At 34.1% G+C, this 22,797-nt stretch overlaps 1 protein-coding gene across 1 annotated transcript in view; it reads right to left on the bottom strand.

The window, feature by feature from the left end:
• Positions 1-456: 456 nt before the first annotated feature.
• Positions 457-22,797, bottom strand: part of LOC115883930 (apyrase-like) — a 32,579-nt gene continuing 10,238 nt past the window's right edge. The window contains exons 5-10 of the mRNA XM_030902361.1: positions 21,336-21,533; positions 21,032-21,189; positions 6,822-6,912; positions 6,546-6,704; positions 2,369-2,518; positions 457-933 (exon numbers count right to left, since the gene is read on the bottom strand). Of these exons, the coding sequence (XP_030758221.1) occupies positions 761-933; positions 2,369-2,518; positions 6,546-6,704; positions 6,822-6,912; positions 21,032-21,189; positions 21,336-21,533 (929 nt within the window). The 3' untranslated portion in view covers positions 457-760. The remainder of the gene's footprint in view (positions 934-2,368; positions 2,519-6,545; positions 6,705-6,821; positions 6,913-21,031; positions 21,190-21,335; positions 21,534-22,797) is intronic.

The raw sequence follows: 22,797 nt of genomic DNA, 5'->3' as shown, positions 1-22,797 counted from the left end.
TTGCCTGACTTGTCCGGTTTGTTATGGAGCGCATTTCGGAAGATAGCGCTGCTGTATAAAGAGCAAAAAATCATGATACCTAGGTTTTTATAACAATTTTCCTCTGTTTTTGCAAAGCGTCCTTTTTTGAGAAATCAAAGCGTCGCGTGGGTTGGAAATATTTATTTCTCGATTTAATTTCCAATTTAGTGCTTTTATTTCTTCTCAGCAGCGTAAAATGTTGAAACGGTGTAAATTTGAGCGAATGATTTACAGCTCTGGGGTTTTTAACTTCAGAAAGACTTCTAAATTGTTGTTTTAAATTGTTAAAACTATGTATGTGCGTGTGTTGGTGTGGAAGCATAATTATCAATTGGTAAGTCGTAATTTCTATTTAATTCGATACAATATCTCTTTCCATATTATATGACCATATAACTTTGATCGCTAGTGATAAAGAAAATTACTACTAAATAATTTTATTTTGTTACGAGTATAAACATGTAGTTTTAACACTATTGTTCATTCTACATATGTAACACTACATCAGCTGGTGATGCGCCGGTTGCCGATTGGAAATATTAGAATAATACAACAAAATAATAAAATTATATAATATTAATTAAATATGAAAATGTATAAACAAATTATGTTACAGTTTATCGTACAGGGTACGAAGAAGTGTAGGCTCACTTCATAGGCTTTCTGATTTCTCAATAATACAATTTTTGGCCCTCTGAATGTTTTTTGTAAGCTTAATTTTGTTACATGTCAATTGAAATTATTCATTTGACTTAAATCTAATTTCTTCATCGCTGTATACTGTTATTCTTCCGTCAACTTCTTGAAATACTGGCGACTTAGACTGTAGATATTTCATAAAAACCTCGACATCAACTTGACCTATCGCTAAATTTTCTATGTTCTCTGATACGGCTGTATAACCATCACCACCTATTTAAAAAAAATCATTAAAAATATTATTCTATGGAAATTGAAAAAAACTTTATATTATTTAGTTGTGCTCTAGAACGTTGATATTTTATTGTGCTTATATACAGGGTGGTCCGAACTGTATTCGGGAAACTTCGGCAGCATATTTTACAGATAAAAATAAGTAAAAAAGTTTAAATAAAATAATGTTATAAAATGCTTAGTTTTGGTGATACAGGGTGTAAAAGTTTAATTTTTACCTGGATTTTTTTCAAATTATAGTCGATATTTGGATGAAAATTGGTGTTGTGGGTATTTTTTGACATGAGAAATTTGATTTTGATGTCAGTGTGACTCCTACTTGTAGGGAGCGTCATCTACTGGTTTTTTTAACTGTCTTAAACAGTTATAACTTTTCGTCTGTACCTGTATGAAACTAACTAAGTGAAAAAATACGTATTTTCATCTTTTCTACGTAAAAAAGATCTTTTCTCAAACATTGAACATGTTGACTAGATAGTTATTAGACTGAAATCATAAATTTGAAATGTTTTTGTGTCACAGGTTCAACAGAAACTGTTGCTTCGTATTTTTTTTCCAGATAAAATTAGGATTAATTAAAAAAAAAGTTCCCAAATTTTATCATCTTAGTCAATTCTAGCCTAGAAAAATGAAATGTTTATTTCTTGTCAATGATGACCTGTATTCATAACTTACATTCCAAATATCTTGAAAACGGTTATTCGTAGCTAAAATAAAAAAATCATAAGTCTGAAATCATAAATTTGAGTACTAGTTACTACAATCAAGAGGTTTTTTTTAGGTAAGAAATGCATATTTTTTTTTACTCAGTAGTTTTATACAGGTACGGATAAAAAGTTATTACTCTTCAAACCATTTAAGAATACATATGTAATTAGCGCCCCCTACACATATTGACATCGAAATCAAATTTCTTATGTCAAAAAATGTATGGTTTTCATCGAAATATCGACTATAGTTCAGAAATTATTTGGAAAAAACCGAAATAAAATTAAACTTCTACACCCTGTATCTCCGAAACTAAACATTTTAGGACATAACTTTCTATACAAACTTTTTTACTTATTTTTATCTGCACAATATGCTGCCGAATACAATTTAGATCGCCCTGTATTTTTCTTGTAAAGAATAACTTAGCAATTATTGATTAATTTGATTGGCAGAATTTTTTATTTTATAAACAGCTCAAAAAAAAACAAATCATTGAAGGTTTAATGAAATATCATAGTAATTTTATACAAGGTGTCCCAGTATTCTGTGGTCATACATCTAATACCTATTTTAGAGTGATAATAAGTTAATTGAACACTATTTATCTCTATACAAAAGTTTGAACAATTTAAAAAAGACAAAAACTAACTTTTTAATATATTTTAATAAGCTAAATTTCAGTTTAAATGAAATGTATCATTACCTCCAGCTACGTAAGAATTTACAGCAACATTGTATGTTTCTTCTAAATCTAAATCCTCGTATTCTGGTACTAGACATTTTTGACAGCGCACTTTTATACTTTGCACCCTTTCACCAAAAGGGCGTGTTAGATTATATACAACTTGCGCACCTATGATAAAATAAAAAGTAGTGAAAATAGCATTATGTTAGGGTTTAACTACAACAAAAACTAAAATAAATATCAAATATCTATATATATAAATCTGTAAGTCCTGATTCATTCATCACTGACTCATCAACGCCCAGATCAAACCCTTAACCCTAGAAAGCTGAAATTTTGCACAGGGATTCCTTTTATGATGTATACGTGAGATAAGAAAGGATTTTTTAAAATTCATCCCCTAAGGGGGTAAAAAGGGGGCTGGAATATTACAATATTTTTTATTTAAAAAACGGTCAAGTTTCCGAAAAAACGCTTAAACACGTATATTTTATTTAATTTATTTGACATATTTTAAGATTTTTTAAAAACGTAAACAGGGTGTTTCGAAAAATCTGGTCATTGATTAATCGCGATCCTGCTTAAAGCGCTTGACGTAAAAAGCTGATTTTTGGAAAACGGATTGACTTTAGGGTGTAGAGGTTCGATAAGAAGGGATTTTTCGAAACTGGAATTCTAAGGGGGTGAAACCACCCCTCAAATATTAGAATATTTTTTATTTAAAAACCGGTGAGTTTTTCGGAATGAGTTTTTCGGAAAAACTCTTAAACACGTATACATTATTTTGTTGTTTTACATATTTTAAGATTTTTTAAAAATTTATACAGGGTGTTTCATAAAATATGGCCATTGAGTAATCACGATTCTGCTTAAACTGCTTGACGTTTAAAGCTGATTTTTGGCAAACGGATTGACTGTGGGGTATAGAGGTTAGATAAGGAGGGGTTTCTCGAATCTCAAATTCCAAGAGGGTGAAAACGCCCCTCAAATAATATTACAATATGTGTTATTAAAAAAAACGGTTAGTCTTTCGGGAAAACGCCTGGACTTCTTTTACATACATATTTTGAAATTTTTTAAAAAATCATACAAAGCTGCAAATTGTTGTTTATTTCCATAGAAACGCGTTCTTGAAACTTAGAATAAAATAGCCCGTAGCTTAACAGAATTGAAATTAGGTTTTGGTATCTTAACCTAATCTATACTAATATATAAAATCCTTAAGTAACTCACTGATTAATCACGATCCTGCTCAAACCACTCAACGTAAGAAGCTCAATTCTGGCATACAGGTTGATTCTAGGGTGTAGAGGTTCGATAAGAAGGGATTTTTCGAAATTCCACTTCCAAGGGGGTGAAACCACCCCTCAATATTACAATATTTTTATTTAAAAAACGGTCAAGTTTCCGAAAAAACGCTTAAACACGTATATTTTATTTTGGTTTTTACATATTTTAAGATTTTTTTAAAATGTATACAGGGTGTTTCGAAAAATCTGATCCTGGAAGGGATTTTTCGAAACTCGAATTCTAAGGGGGATTTCCCCTCAAATATAGAATATTTTTTATTTAAAAACCGGTGAGTTTTTCGGAAAAACTCTTAAACACGTATATTTTATTTTGTTGTTTTACATATTTTAAGATTTTTAAACATTTATACAGGGTGTTTCATAAAATATGACCATTGAGTAATCACGATTCTGCTTAAACTGCTTGACGTTTAAAGCTGATTTTTGGCAAACGGATTGACTGTGGGGTGTAGAGGTTCGATAAGGCTGGGTTTCTCAAATCTCAAATTCCAAGAGGGTGAAAACGCCCTTCAAATATTACAATATTTGTTATTTAAAAAACGGTTAGTCTTTCGGGAAAACGCTTGGACACGCATAGTTTATTTTGTTTTTTATATATTTTGAAATTTTTAAAAAAATCATACAGGGTGTTGCAAAAAGTGGGGTAATTGATTAACCACGATTCTGCTTAAACTGCTTAATGTAAAAAGCTTATTTTTGGCAAACGGATTTTTCGAAAGTCAAATTCCAACGAGATGAAACTACCTCTCAAATATTACCAAGTTATACAGAGTGAGTCTTAAATAAGTGCAAATATTTTCAGGGGTTGTATATTTCGACCCCAGGAACACGTCTATGAGTTTTTTTTTCGCAAAAAAAAGATGTTGAAAATCGTGCATTTTCTTTTAAATTTCTCTGTATATTTTTCGAAAACTGTTTAGAACTGCCTGTTCACCGCAAATTTTCCCATGGTATAAATTCTTAATCTCTGATATTACCATAGTTACACCTTTACTCTATGGTTACGGCACTAAAATGGATGCAAATACAGAAAAAATCCGAAAAAATTTTCAAAAAAAAATCAATTTTTTAAATTTTCAAACTTACTTATTTAAAAAATGGTAAAGAAAAAATATGTTTCTTTTGTCGAGATCTACCAGCCCTAAAAATATTTGCACTTATTTAAGACTCACCCTGTATAATAATATCGCCATATCATTTTTTCTCATGATGACATAAATGTAAGAAAATTTTATCCAGTTTGTATGTTAATTGAAATTCTTGCTTTGCTTTATCATCACCATTACAATGATTAATTCGACGCGAACGAAGTCGCGGGTACACCCTAGTTTTCTTATATATCTGATAAAAAAAACACGAAAGATTTTGGCACTCGGTACTACACTTATCACCAGTTCTAAATGATTTTCATAAATTCGCAGAAATATAATAGGGTGTTTCTTAAATAAGTACAAGTATTTGTAAGGGATGATAGATGTAGACAAATAGGTACAACCTATTTTCTATTTAACATTTTTAAAATAATTAAAAATGACCGAGTTATTTCACTTCGAAAATTAAAATAAAATTAGTTAAATTATGAAAATCGACAGAAAATACCTACATATAGTACATATACAGGGTAGGAGATTTATCACGTAGAAATAAGATTTATCTTTCATATCAACATAGGTCCGATTCTGCTTTGTTTCTTAGCTACAGAGTGTTAGAGTCTAATATATTTTTTCGATTTATTCTAATTTTCTTCCAAGAACTTTTAGCGTATCGAATGAAATTTTGACGATAAATATTACTATAAATGAGACATATTTTATAGCTAAAAAAGTGTCGACGCCTACACCATATACGTGCAAATGGGTTATCAATGGAATATTTTTCTAAAAAAAGCATGTACGCCAGTGACTGTTTTTTCTCTTGTTAGCGAAATAGTGCAAGCAGTTTAATGCCGATTAAAAGTTGTCTCTTGATATTTTGTGTATTTCGACCTCCTTGACGAGATAAACGCGATAATTTTTTTAATTTGCCTTGATCCAAGTCCAATAGCAACCTTTAAAAAAATAATATCATTAACTTGCGAAAGTTTTAAACAACTACTCATTGAATCCTCATCAATAAATATGAAAAAAGTTCCTATAAACACGGGTATGGAAATGCATAGTTTTATAGATACAGGATATTAAAACTTTTTAAAATTAGGTTTTTTGTAATTATCTTAAATACCATTATTTTTTTTTTGAAATTGCTGTATGTGGAACTAATAGTCGTAATGTTTAATAATAAATTATGTAAAATATATAATTTATTAATTTTATTTTAATTTTATTTTTATTAATTATGATTAACAAAACTGCGTTTATCTCATCAAGAAAGCCGAATTCGACAAAATATCAAAAGATAACTTTTAATTGGCATTAAACGGCCTACACAATTTTGATATCAAAAGAAAAAAGTCAGTAGCACACATGTTTTTTTTTTGAAAAATTTTCCAGTGATAACCCATATGCACGTCAATGATCAATTTAACGACAGTTTTTTAGCATTAGAATATGTAGCACTTATCGTACCTTTTACTTTCAAAATTTCATTCGAATCATTAAAAGTAATTGGAAGAAAATTATAATAAATCGAAAAATTATTAAGACTTTAACACGATGTAACTACGAAAAAAGCAGAATCCGACCTATGTTGATATAAAAAAATAAAACTTATTTTTATGTGAGGAATCTCCCCACGAGAGATGGTACATGTTTTTTGAAACACCCTGTAGAATTAACTTAACTAAAAATACTTTGTAATATGGCGACAATAGAATCTCGAATAATTGTTAAATGACAGAAGTAATTGCCATGTATCCGCTGGTTGGAGAGACTATACTAATAACTTACCAGAAACATGTAATAACTTTAAATCTGACAATACTCTTTGATTGTTGTACTCTTTAGTGCCTTGTTCTAGAACTTCTTTGATGTATTTTCCTTTGATTTGACCAAAATCAACTGTGTTGCCGAAAGGTTGGGCTAGCAGTAAGTCGTTATAGGTGACATCTAAAATAAGAAATTTATATTTAAAGAAACAAACAGAAATTTTAATTGCTAAGGGTTTTCTTTTAACGAAAATACCCATATAAAATTTTAGTGATCAAGCCAGTGTGCCAAATATACCTCCAATGCCTATAGTGTCTCTTAAACCGCCTGCGTTTGTTATACCAATGGCAGCACCAGTCCATGCTTCATTTTGAACAGTATCCACATACTAAAAAGCAAATAAAATAATACATAACCAAATTCAATAATTAATTATATCATTCTTATTTTTGTTCCGATTATTTTTTTTGGAGTTAAACAAACATTACTGTAGCAATATTTTTTGCATACATATTTATAGAAAACAATGGCATCACATTATTAGCTTGGAAATGCTTGGAAATTGATAATATTTGTTATGCAAAAGCACACTTAGATGCAAAAAAAACGCAACGGATACATTTTTGGTAAAATTTGTTATTGGTAAAAGTGTTATATTTTTCTTAATTTTAGCCCCATTTTCATGAATTTTTTAGCAAGCTGTATATAATATACAGGGTGGCGCACCTCATTCGCCTCGGTTGATTATACGAAAACGGAAAGATGTAGAAACAACACATTTTATGGGTATATGTGACGAGACAATGTGCACAATTTAACATTATTTTGAAATATACAGGGTGTTTCAGAACTAAGATCCATACCAAAGTTATATTTTTTCTTATGGAACACCCGGTATTTTATTTCATTTTTGGATTCTTGGGCTCAAAAAAGGCATTTATTATAAGGGTTAAATACGTTTAAAATCTTTAGTTTTTGAGATATTTAAAGATATTTCAATTTGCATGCTACAATAGAATAGACTATTAACACCCTGTACATTACTTTTCAGAATTAATTCTTATGCTAAGTTTAAAGGTAGAGAAACTTTACTGAAAAATGGTATTGGTTCCTTAAATCTATACAGGGCTCAAAAGTTGCTGATTTATTTTAAGGATATATTTTATATATAAAACTTCGTTATTTCAAATGCAACACCCTGTATTTTTTTTTAAATAAATCGAAGCAAATTCAAATGCTCTTTCAAACTATATTAGGGTTTCCTATACCTATCTACAGTACGTCTGTCCGTTCTGTAGCTACGGGGCGCGGGGTATCCATGAGGGGGGAAACGATATTCTCTCGATGTTTTTCGTAAAAAAATAGACGACGCGTCCCATCAATAAAAATTAGACAAATTTGCAAGTAGCCAATAAAATGAGTGGGCGTAGCGATTTGCAATGACGTACTCGTCAAGTCGACATATAAAATACAGGGTTGTTCACCACATACGACACGGAGTATTGTAGCTAAACGATTATAGTTTTACAAATTTCAAGTTTTGGGTTCGATGTAGGAGTATTAGAGGTACAATTTAAAAATAATTTTACAAGATACAGAGTATCCCAAATACGTAAAAAATATCAAAGTTGTATTTTTTTAAATGAAACACCCTGTATATTATTACATTTTAGTTTCTACGATTAAAATAAAGGTAAATTTGATTAAGGTTTATTATACTTAAACCTTACCGTTTTTGAAATATTTTCAATTTTGTGAAATTGCAGTAAAAATTTTAAGGCTTCATTTCTCAAAGGGTATCAAAGTTTTTAATACTAAATATTTACTGAAGTTTATTTATTGATCAGTTATTGTGTTGCAATAATAAAAATAATACTACCTTATACAAAGTGTCTAAAAAATTATTTTAAATAATTTCTAGCTTTAAACGCCAATAACTTCTTTAATTTAAATGGAATGCCCTGTATATTTTAGGAGAATCATGCACAATTTAATTGTCTATCAAATTGTATTATACCATTTTTTACCTATCCCTACAAGTTTTCGTAGAAAATGCATTTTCTTATAATTTAGACTTCATTTATCGATATACCCATGGAATATTGACATTTGAGATTATTTTTAAAGCAACAAATGTACAAAATGTACAGGCTAGTAATATTATCGTTTTTAGCAAAACGATAATATTGTTACGGATTCCGTGGGTCCACTATTTAAACTCACGATAAAATACTTAACGAATTTATTTTCTCACTTTATACACAATTACTAACTTATAACACACAACAAACTAACTATTCCTTCACCAAATTGTCCGATTTTCAATTTCCACGCGGTATATTCAAATTTCAACAACTGTCTCAGTTGTCGATGGCTCCGGCTTATATACTCTATTGACTGCTTCTCGAAATTTCCCCAATTCTCGGAAAGCGTACTTCTTCATACCAGACAATTCTATTGTCTGATTCCCTTACTTCTCGACTTGACTAAAAGATGGCGCCTGAAAAAGTCTTTTAATTTCAGGCGGATACGTTGCGGTTGTGCAGGCAACCAGTAATACATTTTTAATTTCTGGCGGATAGGCCATTTTTCTTGACATCGCCCCCTTCTCAAATTTGATCGTCCCGATCAAGGTTTCCTGTCTGATATCTCTTCAATCGATCCAGATGAACTACTTTCATCTTACTTCTAGGGCTGCGTTGAATCCGGTACACAACATCATTTATCCTCTTGATGACTGTATAAGGACCTTCCCATGCTGGAGTTAACTTTGGGGACCTCCCTTTCTTGCGCTGTGGGTTATATAACCATACCATATCGTCCTGTTGAAATCCCGTAGAATTGGCTCTGAGGTCGTAACGAGCTTTCATCCGGTCACTGGCTAGCGTAATCTTACTTCTTACGGCCTTATGAATTTCCATTAACCTTTCCTTCAGTTCATCCGCGTAGTCCTCTACATTTGTGGTGCCGTCGTCTGGTGATCCGAACACCAAGTCACAAGGCAACCGTAATTCTCGACCAAATAAAATCTTCGATGGTGAAAGTCCGGTGGTGTTGTGAACTGCACTTCTATACGCCATTAGGAACAGCGGTATGTGTTGATCCCAATCTCTTTGATGTTCGGCCACCATTTTCGAGAGGTGTTCTTCAATGGTCTTATTGAATCTTTCGACCATCCCATCAGACTGCGGATGTAAAGCTGTTGTCCTAGTCTTGTGAATACCAAGCAGATCACACATCTTCTGGAACAGTCTTGACTCGAAGTTCCTTCCTTGGTCAGTGTGAAGCTCTAAGGGAATTCCAAATCTACTGAAGACATTATTGACCAATACTTCAGCTACAGTCGATGCTTCTTGGTTTGGAATGGCAAAAACTTCTGGCCATTTACTGAAATAATCCATCGCCACTAAAACGTACTTGTTGCCCTTGTGCGTTTCAGGGAATGGGCCTGCAATGTCAACAGCGATTCTTTCGAATGGCAGTCCAACGTTATATTGTTTCATTTTTCCCCTAGATCGAGTGCTTGGTCCTTGGCTGGCTGCACAAATTTTACATTGTCGACACCATTTCTTGACATCTTGGCAATAATCCACCCAGTAAAATCGATCTCTCAGCTTGCTCAAGATCTTGTTTACTCCAAGATGGGATCCAGTTTTACCACCATGAATTTCTTTCAATACCTGGGTGACTTTCTCCCTTGGTACTAGTAACTGAGTTGTTAGTCCTGCCATTCGCACTTTCTCATGTGCGCTTTAACAATCCATTCTCAATAACCAGTGAATTCCACTGAGCTCAGAGAGCTTTGAAAGCGAGCCCTCTGTCCGCAATATCCTGCCACGGTGGTCTCTCGCCGTTACCTTCCTTGAGCCGTAGTATTGCTCCGATGTCTGGATCTTCCATTTGATCTTTCCTCAATTGTGTCGTCGTCCTATGTTCATCAGCTCTAAGCTTAAAACTCCTTATCATGACAGTGCCTTCACGTTGTTCCGTTTTACAGCAGTGCTTACAAACGGTTTGACAGGGTCTTCTGGATAAACCGTCTGCGTTACCATGCATTTTTCCAGCACGATGTTGGTTGGTAAAGTGATACTGCTGGAGCTTCTCGAGCCATCGTGCTATTTGGCCTTCAGGTTGTTTCATCTCCATAAGCCACTTGAGAGCCGCATGATCTGTCCTAATTAAAAATTCTTGGCCGTACAGATATTTATGAAAATGATCAACTGCCTTCACAATTGCTAGCAGCTCCTTCCGGGTAACGCAGTAATTCCTTTCTGGTTTGGATAGAACTCGACTGTAATATTCTATCACTCGTTCTTCGCCATCTTGCACTTGTGATAGCACTGCACCTATGCCGATATTGCTGGCGTCGGTATCCAGGATATACCTCCCTTGTTGTTGCGGGTAGGCTAGAATAGGACTTGAACATAAAGCCGCCTTAAGTCTTCCAAAGGCTACATCACAATCGGTGTTCCATTCGTAGCCGACTTCATCACCTGTAAGTCTATGTAAGGGTGCAGCTATATTGGCAAATCCCTTGACAAATCTTCTGTAATAGGTGCATAAACCCAGAAAACTTCTAAGTTCATGTTTGTCGCGAGGTTTAGGCCAATCCTTGATTGCAGCGATTTTCTTCTGGTCAGTGTAAATTCCGTCTGCTGAGACTACATGGCCCAAAAATTCCACTTGTCGCTGGAATAAGCTACACTTCTTCGGGTTCAAGTACAGGTGAGCATTCCGTATGCGGCCGAAGACTTCTTCTAGATTTCGCAAATGCTCCTCAAAAGTTCTTCCCATAACCAATACATCGTCGAGGTAAACCAAGCACGTTTTCCAAGTTAATCCTCTTAACACCACCTCCATGAGACGTTCGAAAGTGGCTGGAGCATTGCATAATCCAAACGGCATGACCTTGAATTGGTATAGTCCGTTTCCTGTAGAAAAAGCCTCTTTTCTTTGTCTTCCTCGTCCAGACCAACTTGCCAGTATCCACTCTTTAAGTCGAGAGTGGAGAACCAGCACGAACCTGCCAGTGTGGTTAACGTGTCGTCTATACGTGGCAGTGGGTAGCTGTCCTTCTTAGTGACGTCATTGAGCTTCCGATAGTCCACGCAGAATCGTGTACTACCATCTTTCTTCGTCACCAAAACAACAGGAGATGACCATGGACTCGATGATTCTTCGATAACTCCATCTTCTAGCATCTTATCTACCATTGTCTCCATTTCTTGTTGTTTGGAAAGGGGCACCCTTCTAGGACGTTGTCGAATCGGCTGAGCATGACCAGTATTAATCCGGTGCTTCACAAAATCCGTTCTTCCACTGTTATTTTTCTCAAAAATACCGCCATGCTTTCGCAGGAACTGCTTAGCCTTCTGTTTCTCCTCATATGTTAGGTGATCCCATGGCTGTTCTAGATGTTTTAGTGTTTCTTTGGATGCCATTTGTGTAACAGCTGACGACACTTCATCACATCGGGTGACACTTCTTACAGGTTCGCAGATGGCTATCTTGTCACCTTTTTGAATCTTGACACAATTCGGGAAAACATTCGCAATTCTGATCGGTATATTCTTGTCGGTGTTCACCAATGACTTTCCTACTAAGTACCTATCTTGTTTCTTGTCGCCACTTTTTACCAGTCCAACACAGCACCCAGCGATTTTCTCCACTTTACCGAATACGATCTTCTCGGTATTACCAGGTATCACCACAGTTTCCGCTGATCTTACATCCATTCTGCCTGGTCCCTCGTCTGGAGATAACATGAACTCTTCATATCCAATATTTAAGATATTTCTCTGGTGATCGAACGAAAATCCATGTTGACGAATCATATCCATGCCCAAGATGAAGTCATCTTCAATATCTGCCACTAAGACGCTATGCTGAAACTTCAAATTTCCTAACTTCAGTTCGACGATAGCCTTTCCCCGTGCAACGGCCATTTCCCCCGTAACTGTACGTAAACACACTCTTCTTCCCAGAGACATCAGCTTCAATCCTTGCACTGAGTTAGCCCGCACCAACGATACCATAGCGCCAGTATCCACAGTCATTCGAATTCCCTTTCCATTGACTTTCCCGTCGATCACCAAGCTGTCAGCGGTTGTTCCTAGACTCCTAATGGAAAAAATCCTGGGGGCTCTGTTCTCCCCAGTCAATACTCGCCCCTTAGTATTGACTGATTTTAGTTTTCCTGGTGCCTACGTTCTCTGGATGCTGAACGGGATCGCATGAACGCGGCAATCCCGTTTAATGTGGCCATTCCTGCCACCTCTAAAGCACCTTATGTCCTGGAATCTTCTCTGGTTTTCTGTCTGGGTGTTGCTGACTCCCTTGTTTATTAGTAGCTCACATAGTTTGTCGACTTTCTTACACATCTCCTCCAAACCTCTGTGAGTGTTTTCGGGCTGTTCCTCGACCGCTACCGATCTTATCTTCGGTCTAGGGATGGCGCTAAAAGCAGCTTCGATTTCCAGCGCCCTGACCAGTGCTTCGCTGCTGGTAGAAAATCGGGATATTTGCAGCGCCCTCTCTAATTCGTTGTCCCTCAGTCCGCTGATAAAGCACTGAGCAGCGAGTTCCTCCCTAAATCCTTCCGGTGCTTCTGGATATGCCAGGTGTACCAGCCGACGTAAGTCTGCTTCAATTCCTGCAGACTCTCTCCGGACCTCTGCAGGCGTGTCTTGATCTGTGCCTGGTAAAGTTGGCGTCGATGTTGGTCGCCATATCTTCTGTCCAGTGCAGCGACCAAAGTTTGGTATTCCTGCTGTTGGGCTGCAGGAATAGTTTGCAACAGTTCCAGGGCAGGGCCACGCAGCGCGATGACAAGTGCCGCTGCTTTCTCCTGGTCAGTCCATCCGTTGGCAGCGGCGGCTGCTTCAAACTGGCGGTGGTACATCGTCCAGGTGGTTTGTCCATCGTAGGTCGGGGCCTTGAGGTTCGCAGTTCCATGAACGCCAGGTGTCTTTACTTGTACCTTGGTCTTCTGTAGGTCCATCTCTAATTTTTCCATTTTCTGCTGAAGGCGTTCCTCAAGATCTTCTACGGCTTCTTGAAGGTGGATGTCTTGCCTTTTTTTCAGTTCTTCAAAGTTCTTCTTAAATCGGTTTTGATCTTCTAATTTTTCTTTCTGGCGACGCACTTCTAAATCTTCAACAATTTTCTCCAACCGTTCTTGTCTAATTTCTTGATTTTCAAGAATTTTCTGAAGCCGGTCCTGTTCTTCTTGTTTGTCGTGCTCTCGTTGAACTTTGAAATCTTCCAGAATTTTCTCAAGCCGGTCCTGTTCTTCTTGTTTGTCTTGTTGTCGTTGAATTTTCAAATCTTCGAAAATTTTGCTTGCCGGTCCTGTTCTTCTTGTTTGTCTTGTTGTCGTTGAACTTTCAAATCTTCGAAAATGTTCTCAAGCCGGTCTTGTTCTTGTTGACGTCGTAGTTTTTCCTCTTCCTTTTCTGTTTCTAATCGGGCTCGCTCTTCTTCTCGTTCTTTACGGAGTCTTTCTTGTTCTTCTGCTTTCTCCCTTCTCATATTCTCCATAAAATCGCCTAATAGTTTGCTTACTTCCTCCATTTTCTTCGCTTGTTCCCTTGTACCAACCATAAAAATACTCTAATCCGGTCTAAAATCTTCCAATCCACTTAATTTCTTCTTAAAATCCTCTTGAATCCCACTTCTGACACCAATTGTTACGGATTCCGTGGGTCCACTAATTTAAACTCACGATAAAATACTTAACGAATTTATTTTTCTTACTTTATACACAATTACTAACTTATAACACACAACAACTAACTATTTATAAGATTCCTTCACCAAATTGTCCGATTTTCAATTTCCACGCGGTATATTCAAATTTCAAAAAACTGTCTCAGTGGTCGATGGCTCCGGCTTATATACTCTATTGACTGCTTCTCGAAATTTCCCCAATTCTCGGAAAGCGTACTTCTTCATACCAGACAATTCTATTGTCTGATTCCCTTACTTCTCGACTTGACTAAAAGATGGCGCCTGAAAAAGTCTTTTAATTTCTGGCGGATACGTTGCGGTTGTGCAGGCAACCAGTAATACATTTTTAATTTCTGGCGGATAGGCCATTTTTCTTGACAATATTACTAGCCCATTTGTATGCAAAAAGAAAACTGTTTAAATCTTTATAAAAGAGTATACCATTAATTAAATATAACACCATTATTTCCGCTCATATACTGATTAATTACATACTTAATTGTGTTCGTTAATAAATTATTCTAAATAAATGTGGATTTGAGTCAGAAATCAATATAATAATAAGTTATCACAATTAAAGTCTCTGTTGCTATAAATAAGCATTTATTAAAAAATGAAATATCATTTTTAAGGTGTTACTTTTTATCGCACTGTCTAATACCCATACAAAATTCAGTTTTTTAGTATTTGGAGCAATTATTATTAATCAACGCAAACAGTCAGTTCATGTAGTTTGAATACTGGAATCATATTAATTGGTCCTCTTTAACAAATATTTAAACAGTTTTTTTTATTTTTTTAATGAAATAAACGAATTATATCGACAATATTAGTATCTGTACTCTTTAAAAATTTGGTACATATTTAAAAACAATCTCAAATGTCAATATTCCATGGGTATATTGATAAATGAGGTCTAAATTATAAGAAAATGCATTTTCTACGAAAACTTGAAGGGATAGGTAAAAAATGGTATAACACAATTTGATAGACAATTAAATTGTGCATCTGATTCTCGTAAAATATACAGGGTGTTCCATTTAAATTAAACAAGTTATTGCCGTTTGAAGCTAATAATTATTTAAAATAAATTTTTAGACACTCTGTATAAGGTAGTATTATTTTTATTATTGCAACACAATAACTGATCAATAAATAAATTTCAGTAAATATTTAGTATTAAAAACTTTGATACCCTTGGAGAAATGAAGCCTTAAAATTTTTACTGCAATTTCACAAAATTGAAAATATTTCAAAAACGGTAAGGTTTAAGTATCATAAACCTTAATCAAATTTACCTTTATTTTAATCGTAGAAACTAAAAATGTAATAATATACAGGGTGTTCCATTTAAAAAAATACAACTTTATAGATATTTTTTACACATTATAGATATTTTTTACTTATTTTGGACACTCTGTATCATGTAAAATTATTTTTAAATTGTACCTCTAATAGTCCTTCATCGAACCTAAAACTTACAATTTGTAAAGATCTCATCGTTTAGCTACAATACTCCGTGTCGTATGTGGTAAACAACCCTGTATATTGCTGTTTATTTAAATGTTTTTTGTCCGCATTCCTTTCATAGACACAGATCCAGCAGACGTACAGTACATCTGCTCTCACGGATACCCCGTAGCTACAGAACGGACAGACGTACTGTACTGTAGCTCAGATTTTGAATAAAAAGCGATTTTTAAATAAAATTGCAATCAAGATGGCTGGTGCCATGGCAATTTTCTAGGGACAGTTAGTAACTATTTTCAAAGTCGACATTAGTTTATGGACATTATTATTTATAATTTATAACAGTTTACCTAAATTTACCTACAATAGTTTAATAAGTACCTAAGTATTCATTATTTTATCAAGAAAAATAAAGCAGTATCTGCTGGCGGAACGAACGGATATGTTACTAGTGATATTATTTTGTGAGGAAAATTGCTTCTAGGCCTCAAGGGCTTATGCTCAAAGATATCCAAATAGGAATCTTCCTGATAAGCGTTTTTTTGAAAAACTACTTGGTCCTATTTCTCAGAGCCGGTAGTGTGGTTTATAAAAAACCTATTAGGCAGAAACCTTTCGTTGGAAGTGAATAAAATGAATTTGCCGTAATTGGCTATTTTATAGAAAATCCATATATCTACAAGTCATCGTAAAATAATTCAAAGAACTACTTCTTCATTTTTCTTGATAGAATAATATACACATATTTAATAAATATTATTTATTAAACTATTGTAGGTAAATTAAATAAAAGTAAACTGGTATAAATTTAAATAAGTCCATAATCTAATTTCGATTTTGAAAATAGCTACTAACTATCACTAGAGACTTGCTATGACAACACTAGCCATCTTGATTACAATTTTATTGAAAAATCGCTTTTTATTCAAAATTTGAGCCAGATAGATATAGGACACCCTAATATAGTTTGAAAGAGCATTTAAATCTGCTTCGACTTATTTAAAAAAATACATAGTGTTGCATTTGAAATAACGAAGTTTTTATGTAAAATAAATATTTAAAATAGACCAGCAATTTTTGATACCCCTGTATACATCTAAGGAAGGAATAACAATTTTCTGTAAATTTTCTTTCTCTACCTTCAAACTCAGCACAAGAACTAATTCTGAAAAGTAATGTACAGGGTGTTAATAATCTATTCTATTGTAGCATGCAAATTTAAATATATTTAAATATCTCAAAAACCAAAGATTTTAAACATATTTAACCCTGATAATAAATACCTTTTTTGGGGCCCAAGAATCCAAAAATGAAATAAAATACCGGGTGTCCCATAAGAAAAAATATAACTTTGGTATGGATCTTAGTTCTGAAACACCCTGTACATTTCAAAATAATTTTATACCATATTATACGACATATACCCATAAAATATTTTGTTTCTACATATTTCCGTTTTCGTATAATCAGACGAGGCGAATGAGGTGCGCCACCCTGTATATAACGTTAATTCGCAAACTTAGTTTTTTATAAACTTTAGTATTTGGCATATTATACAGGGTTATTCGAGGGGTTGTTTTTCCCTTAACTTTAAAACACCCTGTGCAATAATTTCGTCTAAATTTTTCTAAAATATAATTTTACGGTCAGAACCATGAGTGCTGGGCAAAGTGGCGTATCCAAGGAGGGGCAAAGGGGGCAATTGCCCCCTCCAGACACGACGCGCGCCGGTCTTATTTATATTTTAAACAATAATTTAAATGCCAGCTTCGCAGATATTTTTACAGAAGCAAACAGAAACATGAACGAATTGTTTGGACAGGAAATAAAAAAAAACGAATAACTAGTAGACAAAAAAACAGGCCGAATTTTAAAACTGAAACTGCTCAAGATTATTACAGATTATCAATCTTTATTCCTTTTTTAGATTACGTAGTATTCCATTTGGAAGAACGATTTTTTAAATACAAAGACATACTACGGTCATTTAGCTCTCTTATATTCACTCCCTAAATAAAAAATCCGATTATGAAGTATCGCATCTAAAATATATGCTATAGATTTTTATAAAAACGACTTAGAAAACTCTTCATTTTCTGTAGTTTCGGCTGAATTTAAGCTCTAGCATAGAATATTTGAAGACTATGCACCAGAAGACTACCCAAGTTCCGCACTCGATGCCCTGTTAATATTTGACTAAGAACTACTTCCTAACATATTTATTTTATTAAAAAAAAATGCACTTTACCCGTTAGTACGGCAACACCTGAAAGGAAATTTTCAACCCTAAAATTGTTAAAGTCCTATAACACCGTAAGTAAAGACAGACTAAATGGCTTATCCCTTTTGTATATGTATCCAGAAATATCTGTTAGTACAGAGGAGGTACTTAATGAAATGCAGGCAAAAAAGCCTGGATATTGTTATTTAATTTTATTTGTATCTGTGCTTTTACTTTATTCACTTGGCCTTTTGTTTGTTTCTTCTTATTTTGTTATTTGTTTCTTTAATTTTTAGTTAATTTTTGTGTTAATGATTATTTTTTTTGTGATGTAATGTTACTTAGTAGTCTTGAGCCAGTATTACTTGATCATCAGCGAAACAAAGAGTGTAAAGTATCGAGTCGTTTAGTGGTATCCCCATCTGTTCGCACTTCCTTTTCCACGTTTTCAGAGCTTGTTCCAAATAGATTTTATACAGTGTCGGCGATAGACAGCAGCCCGTTTAAGACCTTTGTTTATGCTGAATCCCTTTGATACTGTTTGTCCTTTCTTTACTTGGCTAGTGTTGTTCTTATAAAGTTCTTGGACAGCCTTAATTAATGTTATGCTGATATTCGTTTTCTCGAGGGCTTCCCACAATTTAGACTGGGGTACATTTATGCTTTTTCTTGAGGTCTACATAGAGGAGATGTATTTCTTGATTTCTTACCATCTTTTTCTCAATTATCTGTGTCAGTGTAAATAAATGGTCGACCGTGGATCTACCAGCTCTAAACCCCGCTTGTTCTTCAGCCTCCATATCCCGGTATTCTTCCTCAATTCTCTTTTTGACCAATTTTCCATAGACCCATGAAACAGAGCTCAGCACGGAGATTCCTCGATAATTATCGCAATCGTCTTTACTTCCTTTCTTGTGTATTGTTGTTATATATGATGTCTTCCATTCGTTCGGTATATTTTCACCATTAAGGCACTTTTGGAAAAAACTAGCGAGCTGCTTATATAATTTATCCGTGCCGTACTTGAGTAATTCTGGAGGAATTTCACCTGGACTAGGCGATTTTCTATTTTTCAAGGTTTGTCAAATTTGTTTTACTTCTTCGATATTGATTTCGGTCAACAGTTTAGCAAAGTATAGAAAAATTATTAAACCATTTTCCTAAGAAAAATATTTGTTATTTATTTATACCTACTATTTATCACAGTACCTAGCTGTAATTAGGTAGGTACTTACTTGTTAATGTAAAAAAATATATATTTAGGTATAATACTGAGTTATTGACCCCCCCAAGCATGAATCCTGGATACGCCACTGGCTGGGCATTTTGTTTTTTGATTCATGTCAATACATGCTTTGGTTAATTTTTAAGAGCGAAATTAACTGATCACGATCAATTTGCAATTTTTTTAATTATCATTACTTTTTGATGTAATTTTTTAATATGACGAGATGGCGTTGGTGACTATTGTTGTATCGTCATAATACACTGCATTGGATAATCTATACCTACTAAATTAAAAAAAAAGTTAAAGACTAACGATACAACCCGGGTTTTAATAAACATTAATAACGATAACAGAACTAACGATATTAAAGAAAACATCGGTAATACTCAAGTGTAAAACTTGGAAAATAAGTTCATCATAATAATGCTTTTATTTATTCACTATTCTAATAAACAATATGCATTCCTTCGAAAACTCTCTATTTAATTATTTGGTAATGCTAAAACACTCTATTTGAAAGTCGATTAGAGAATACAGTATGATTCATTGGCAAGCGATGTAAATATTTGTGATCAGGTAAAATTGTGATGTAAGAGGAGGCTTAGCTCAGAGGCGGCAGGTCAGTCAGTTGTTTATAGGCCGGCCGGCTGTGTAGTGTTGTGTTTTGTCAGAGCTGACAAATGGAGGTTGCGAGTCTTTTGACTAATATAGTTGCAAGTCGTTTGACTGTAAGCCAACGGGGTCGTTTGACCACGGTAAGAAAACCTCTGTTACGTCTTGCCTTCGAGCTGGTCTTGAGAGTTTGAGGTTTCCATAATGTCTTCTCGATTGACGATGCGGCGTTGGGATGGTGAGCCACCCAAATAGCTTATTCGATTGGGATGCGAATCTGTTTAGCGGCAGAATTGCGTCCGGGGGAAGCCCCTATACTATTTCAGGTGGCACTAGCTAGTTGTTGAAGATTATTAACCAATAGATCCGAATAATATTTGAATTAGATGGAAGATATGGAATGGGATATATTGAATAGAATGTCAGTGATGTCAGTGGCTAGGGGGCGGAGTACCCCCGGGTGAGTCTTACTATTTAACTATCAATTTTATCCAGATCAGTAAATGTTTGTTTTGTTATTTTCATGTACAATGAGAGAGTGCTTGCCAATGACCAACTAAATGGATATTTGAGGTGAATTTGCATTGTGAGACCCAGTTGAGTAAGCCTCAAAAATACCGATTTTACACAAGTATACAAACAGAAAAAAAAATACCCTAATACTTTGTATTGCCTCCCTTGGCTGCTATAACTGCCTGTATTATGTCTGTCATACTGTCATACTAAGGACCAAGGAAGGTACCTTTTCGTGACCTCTAACCCTCTTGCCGCATTTTCCAAACGTCGAACATGATGGGCTTCATAGTAATAATATAACTTCATAGTAATATATAGTTCACAATAATCACCAAAGCCGCCTTGTCATATTGAAAAATAACTTCAAAAATAAACGATAATTGAAAAAATTGCAAATTGTTGGTGGCACGTTCATTTCGCTCTTAAAAATTAACCAAGGCATGTATTGACATGATCCAAAAAATAAAATGCTCAGGAGACATGGTTCTGACCATAAAATAATATTTTAGGAAAATTTACAAAGATTACAGAAACATATTTTTGTAATCTAAGAAACATATATTTTTTTAGAGTAGCCTCACCTCTGAGAAAGAGATTTAATCCAAATTTAGTTTGTAGAAACCAGTAGAGGAGATGTTGTTTTTCTCTACCAAAATATTTAAAAATATAATGTTTTTTAAAAGCGGCTAAAATCCTGTTATAAAAAGTAAAAAACTCTGTATATTTACTTACAGCAAATATGTATGCGTCTGTAACAAAATTCCCTAAGCTGCATTCGCTAAAATAACAACCAGTTTTAGACAGAGTCACGTGAGTTGAGCCCAGTACTACAGATCCTTGACTGTCAACTAGTTCTTTCCATGGTGCTAGTTCTTTGGTTATATTCTCATCTACAATACAAAAAAATCCTAGAAAAGGACACCAATGAATTTCTGGACAAGAAACTTGCGGCGATATTTTTTTTTAATTTAATTTCTCTCGCAAAATACTTCTCATATAGTTTGCTTGCTATTATTTTCCGTCAATATCTTTATACCTTGTGGAATATCGTTGCTTAGGTAGATTGGAGACCCTTCATAGTTCACTACTTCACCATTATCGTCGTAAAACACTGTTATATTTCCAAGGTATTTCGTGTAAGCAAATGCCTGCACTATAAGAACGTCCTTGTTATTTTTACTCTTGATTATAGTAGGGTATGGTCCTTCGGGAGCGTCAGGACCTTGAGGATCATCTAAAATAATAATGAGTCTATTTTAGATTTTAGGTGTTTTCAGATTAATTTCAAAAATTGTTTTATTCCTGGTAGATCTAGCCAAAAGAAACAACTTTAAAAAACCTTTTTAAAGTTGTTCTTAACTTTTAAAATATTAAAAAATAATGTCTTTTCCATAGCAACTGTTAAAATTGCCTTATATCTATCAAAAATCTATACTAATATATAAAATCCTTAAGTGACTGACATACTGATTAATCACGATCCTGTCCAAACCACTCAACGTCAGAAGCTCAATTTTGGCATACAGGTTGATTCTAGGGTGTAGAGGTTCGATAAGAAGGGATTTTTCGAAATTCCAGTTCCAAGAGGGTGAAACCACCCCTCAAATATTACAATATTTTTTTATTTAAATAACGGTCAAGTTTCCGAAAAAACGCTTAAAATGCATATTTTATTTTGTTTTTTTACATATTTTAAGATTTTTTAAAAATGTATACAGGGTGCTTCGAAAAATCTGGTCATTGATTAACCACGATCCTGCTTAAAGCGCTTGACGTAAAAAGCTGATTTTTGGAAAACAGATTGACTTTAGGGTGTAGAGGTTCGATAAGAAGGGATTTTTCGAAACTCGAATTCTAAGGGGGTGAAACTATCCCTCAAATATTAAAATATTCTTTATTTAAAAACCGGTGAGTTTTTCGGAAAAACTCTTAAACACTTATATTTTATTTTGTTGTTTTACATATTTTAAGATTTTTTATAAATTTATACAGGGTGTTTTATAAAATATGACCATTGAGTAATCACGATTCTGCTTAAACTGCTTGACGTTTAAAGCTGATTTTTGGCAAACGGATTGACTGTGGGGTGTAGAGGTTCGATAAGGAGGGTTTTCTCGAATCTTAAATTCCAAGAGGGTGAAAACGCCCCTCAAATATTACAATATTTGTTATTTAAAAAACGGTTAGTCTTTCGGGAAAACGCTTGGACAAGCATAATTTATTTGTTTTTTTACATATTTTGAATTTTTTTAGAAAATCATATAGGGTGTTCCAAAAAGTTGGGTAATTTCTTAATTTCTAAACTGCTTGACGTAAAAAGCTTATTTTTGGCAAACAGATTTTTCGAAAGTCAAATTCCAACGAGATGAAACTACCCCCCAAATATTGCCAAGTTATATAATAATATCGCCATATTGCTTTTTTTCATGCTAACATAAATGTGAGAAAATTTTGTACTAATCTCTTCGGTCGACGATAAAATACCATTTTATCGTCTT

This window comes from Sitophilus oryzae, unplaced genomic scaffold (assembly GCF_002938485.1).
Source record: "Sitophilus oryzae breed Bouriz unplaced genomic scaffold, Soryzae_2.0 scaffold_2006_pilon_pilon, whole genome shotgun sequence".
In the NCBI taxonomy this organism is placed as follows: Eukaryota; Metazoa; Arthropoda; class Insecta; order Coleoptera; family Curculionidae; genus Sitophilus; species Sitophilus oryzae.
Note: the sequence above shows the minus strand (reverse complement) of the source record. Positions and strands in the feature narration are given on the sequence as shown.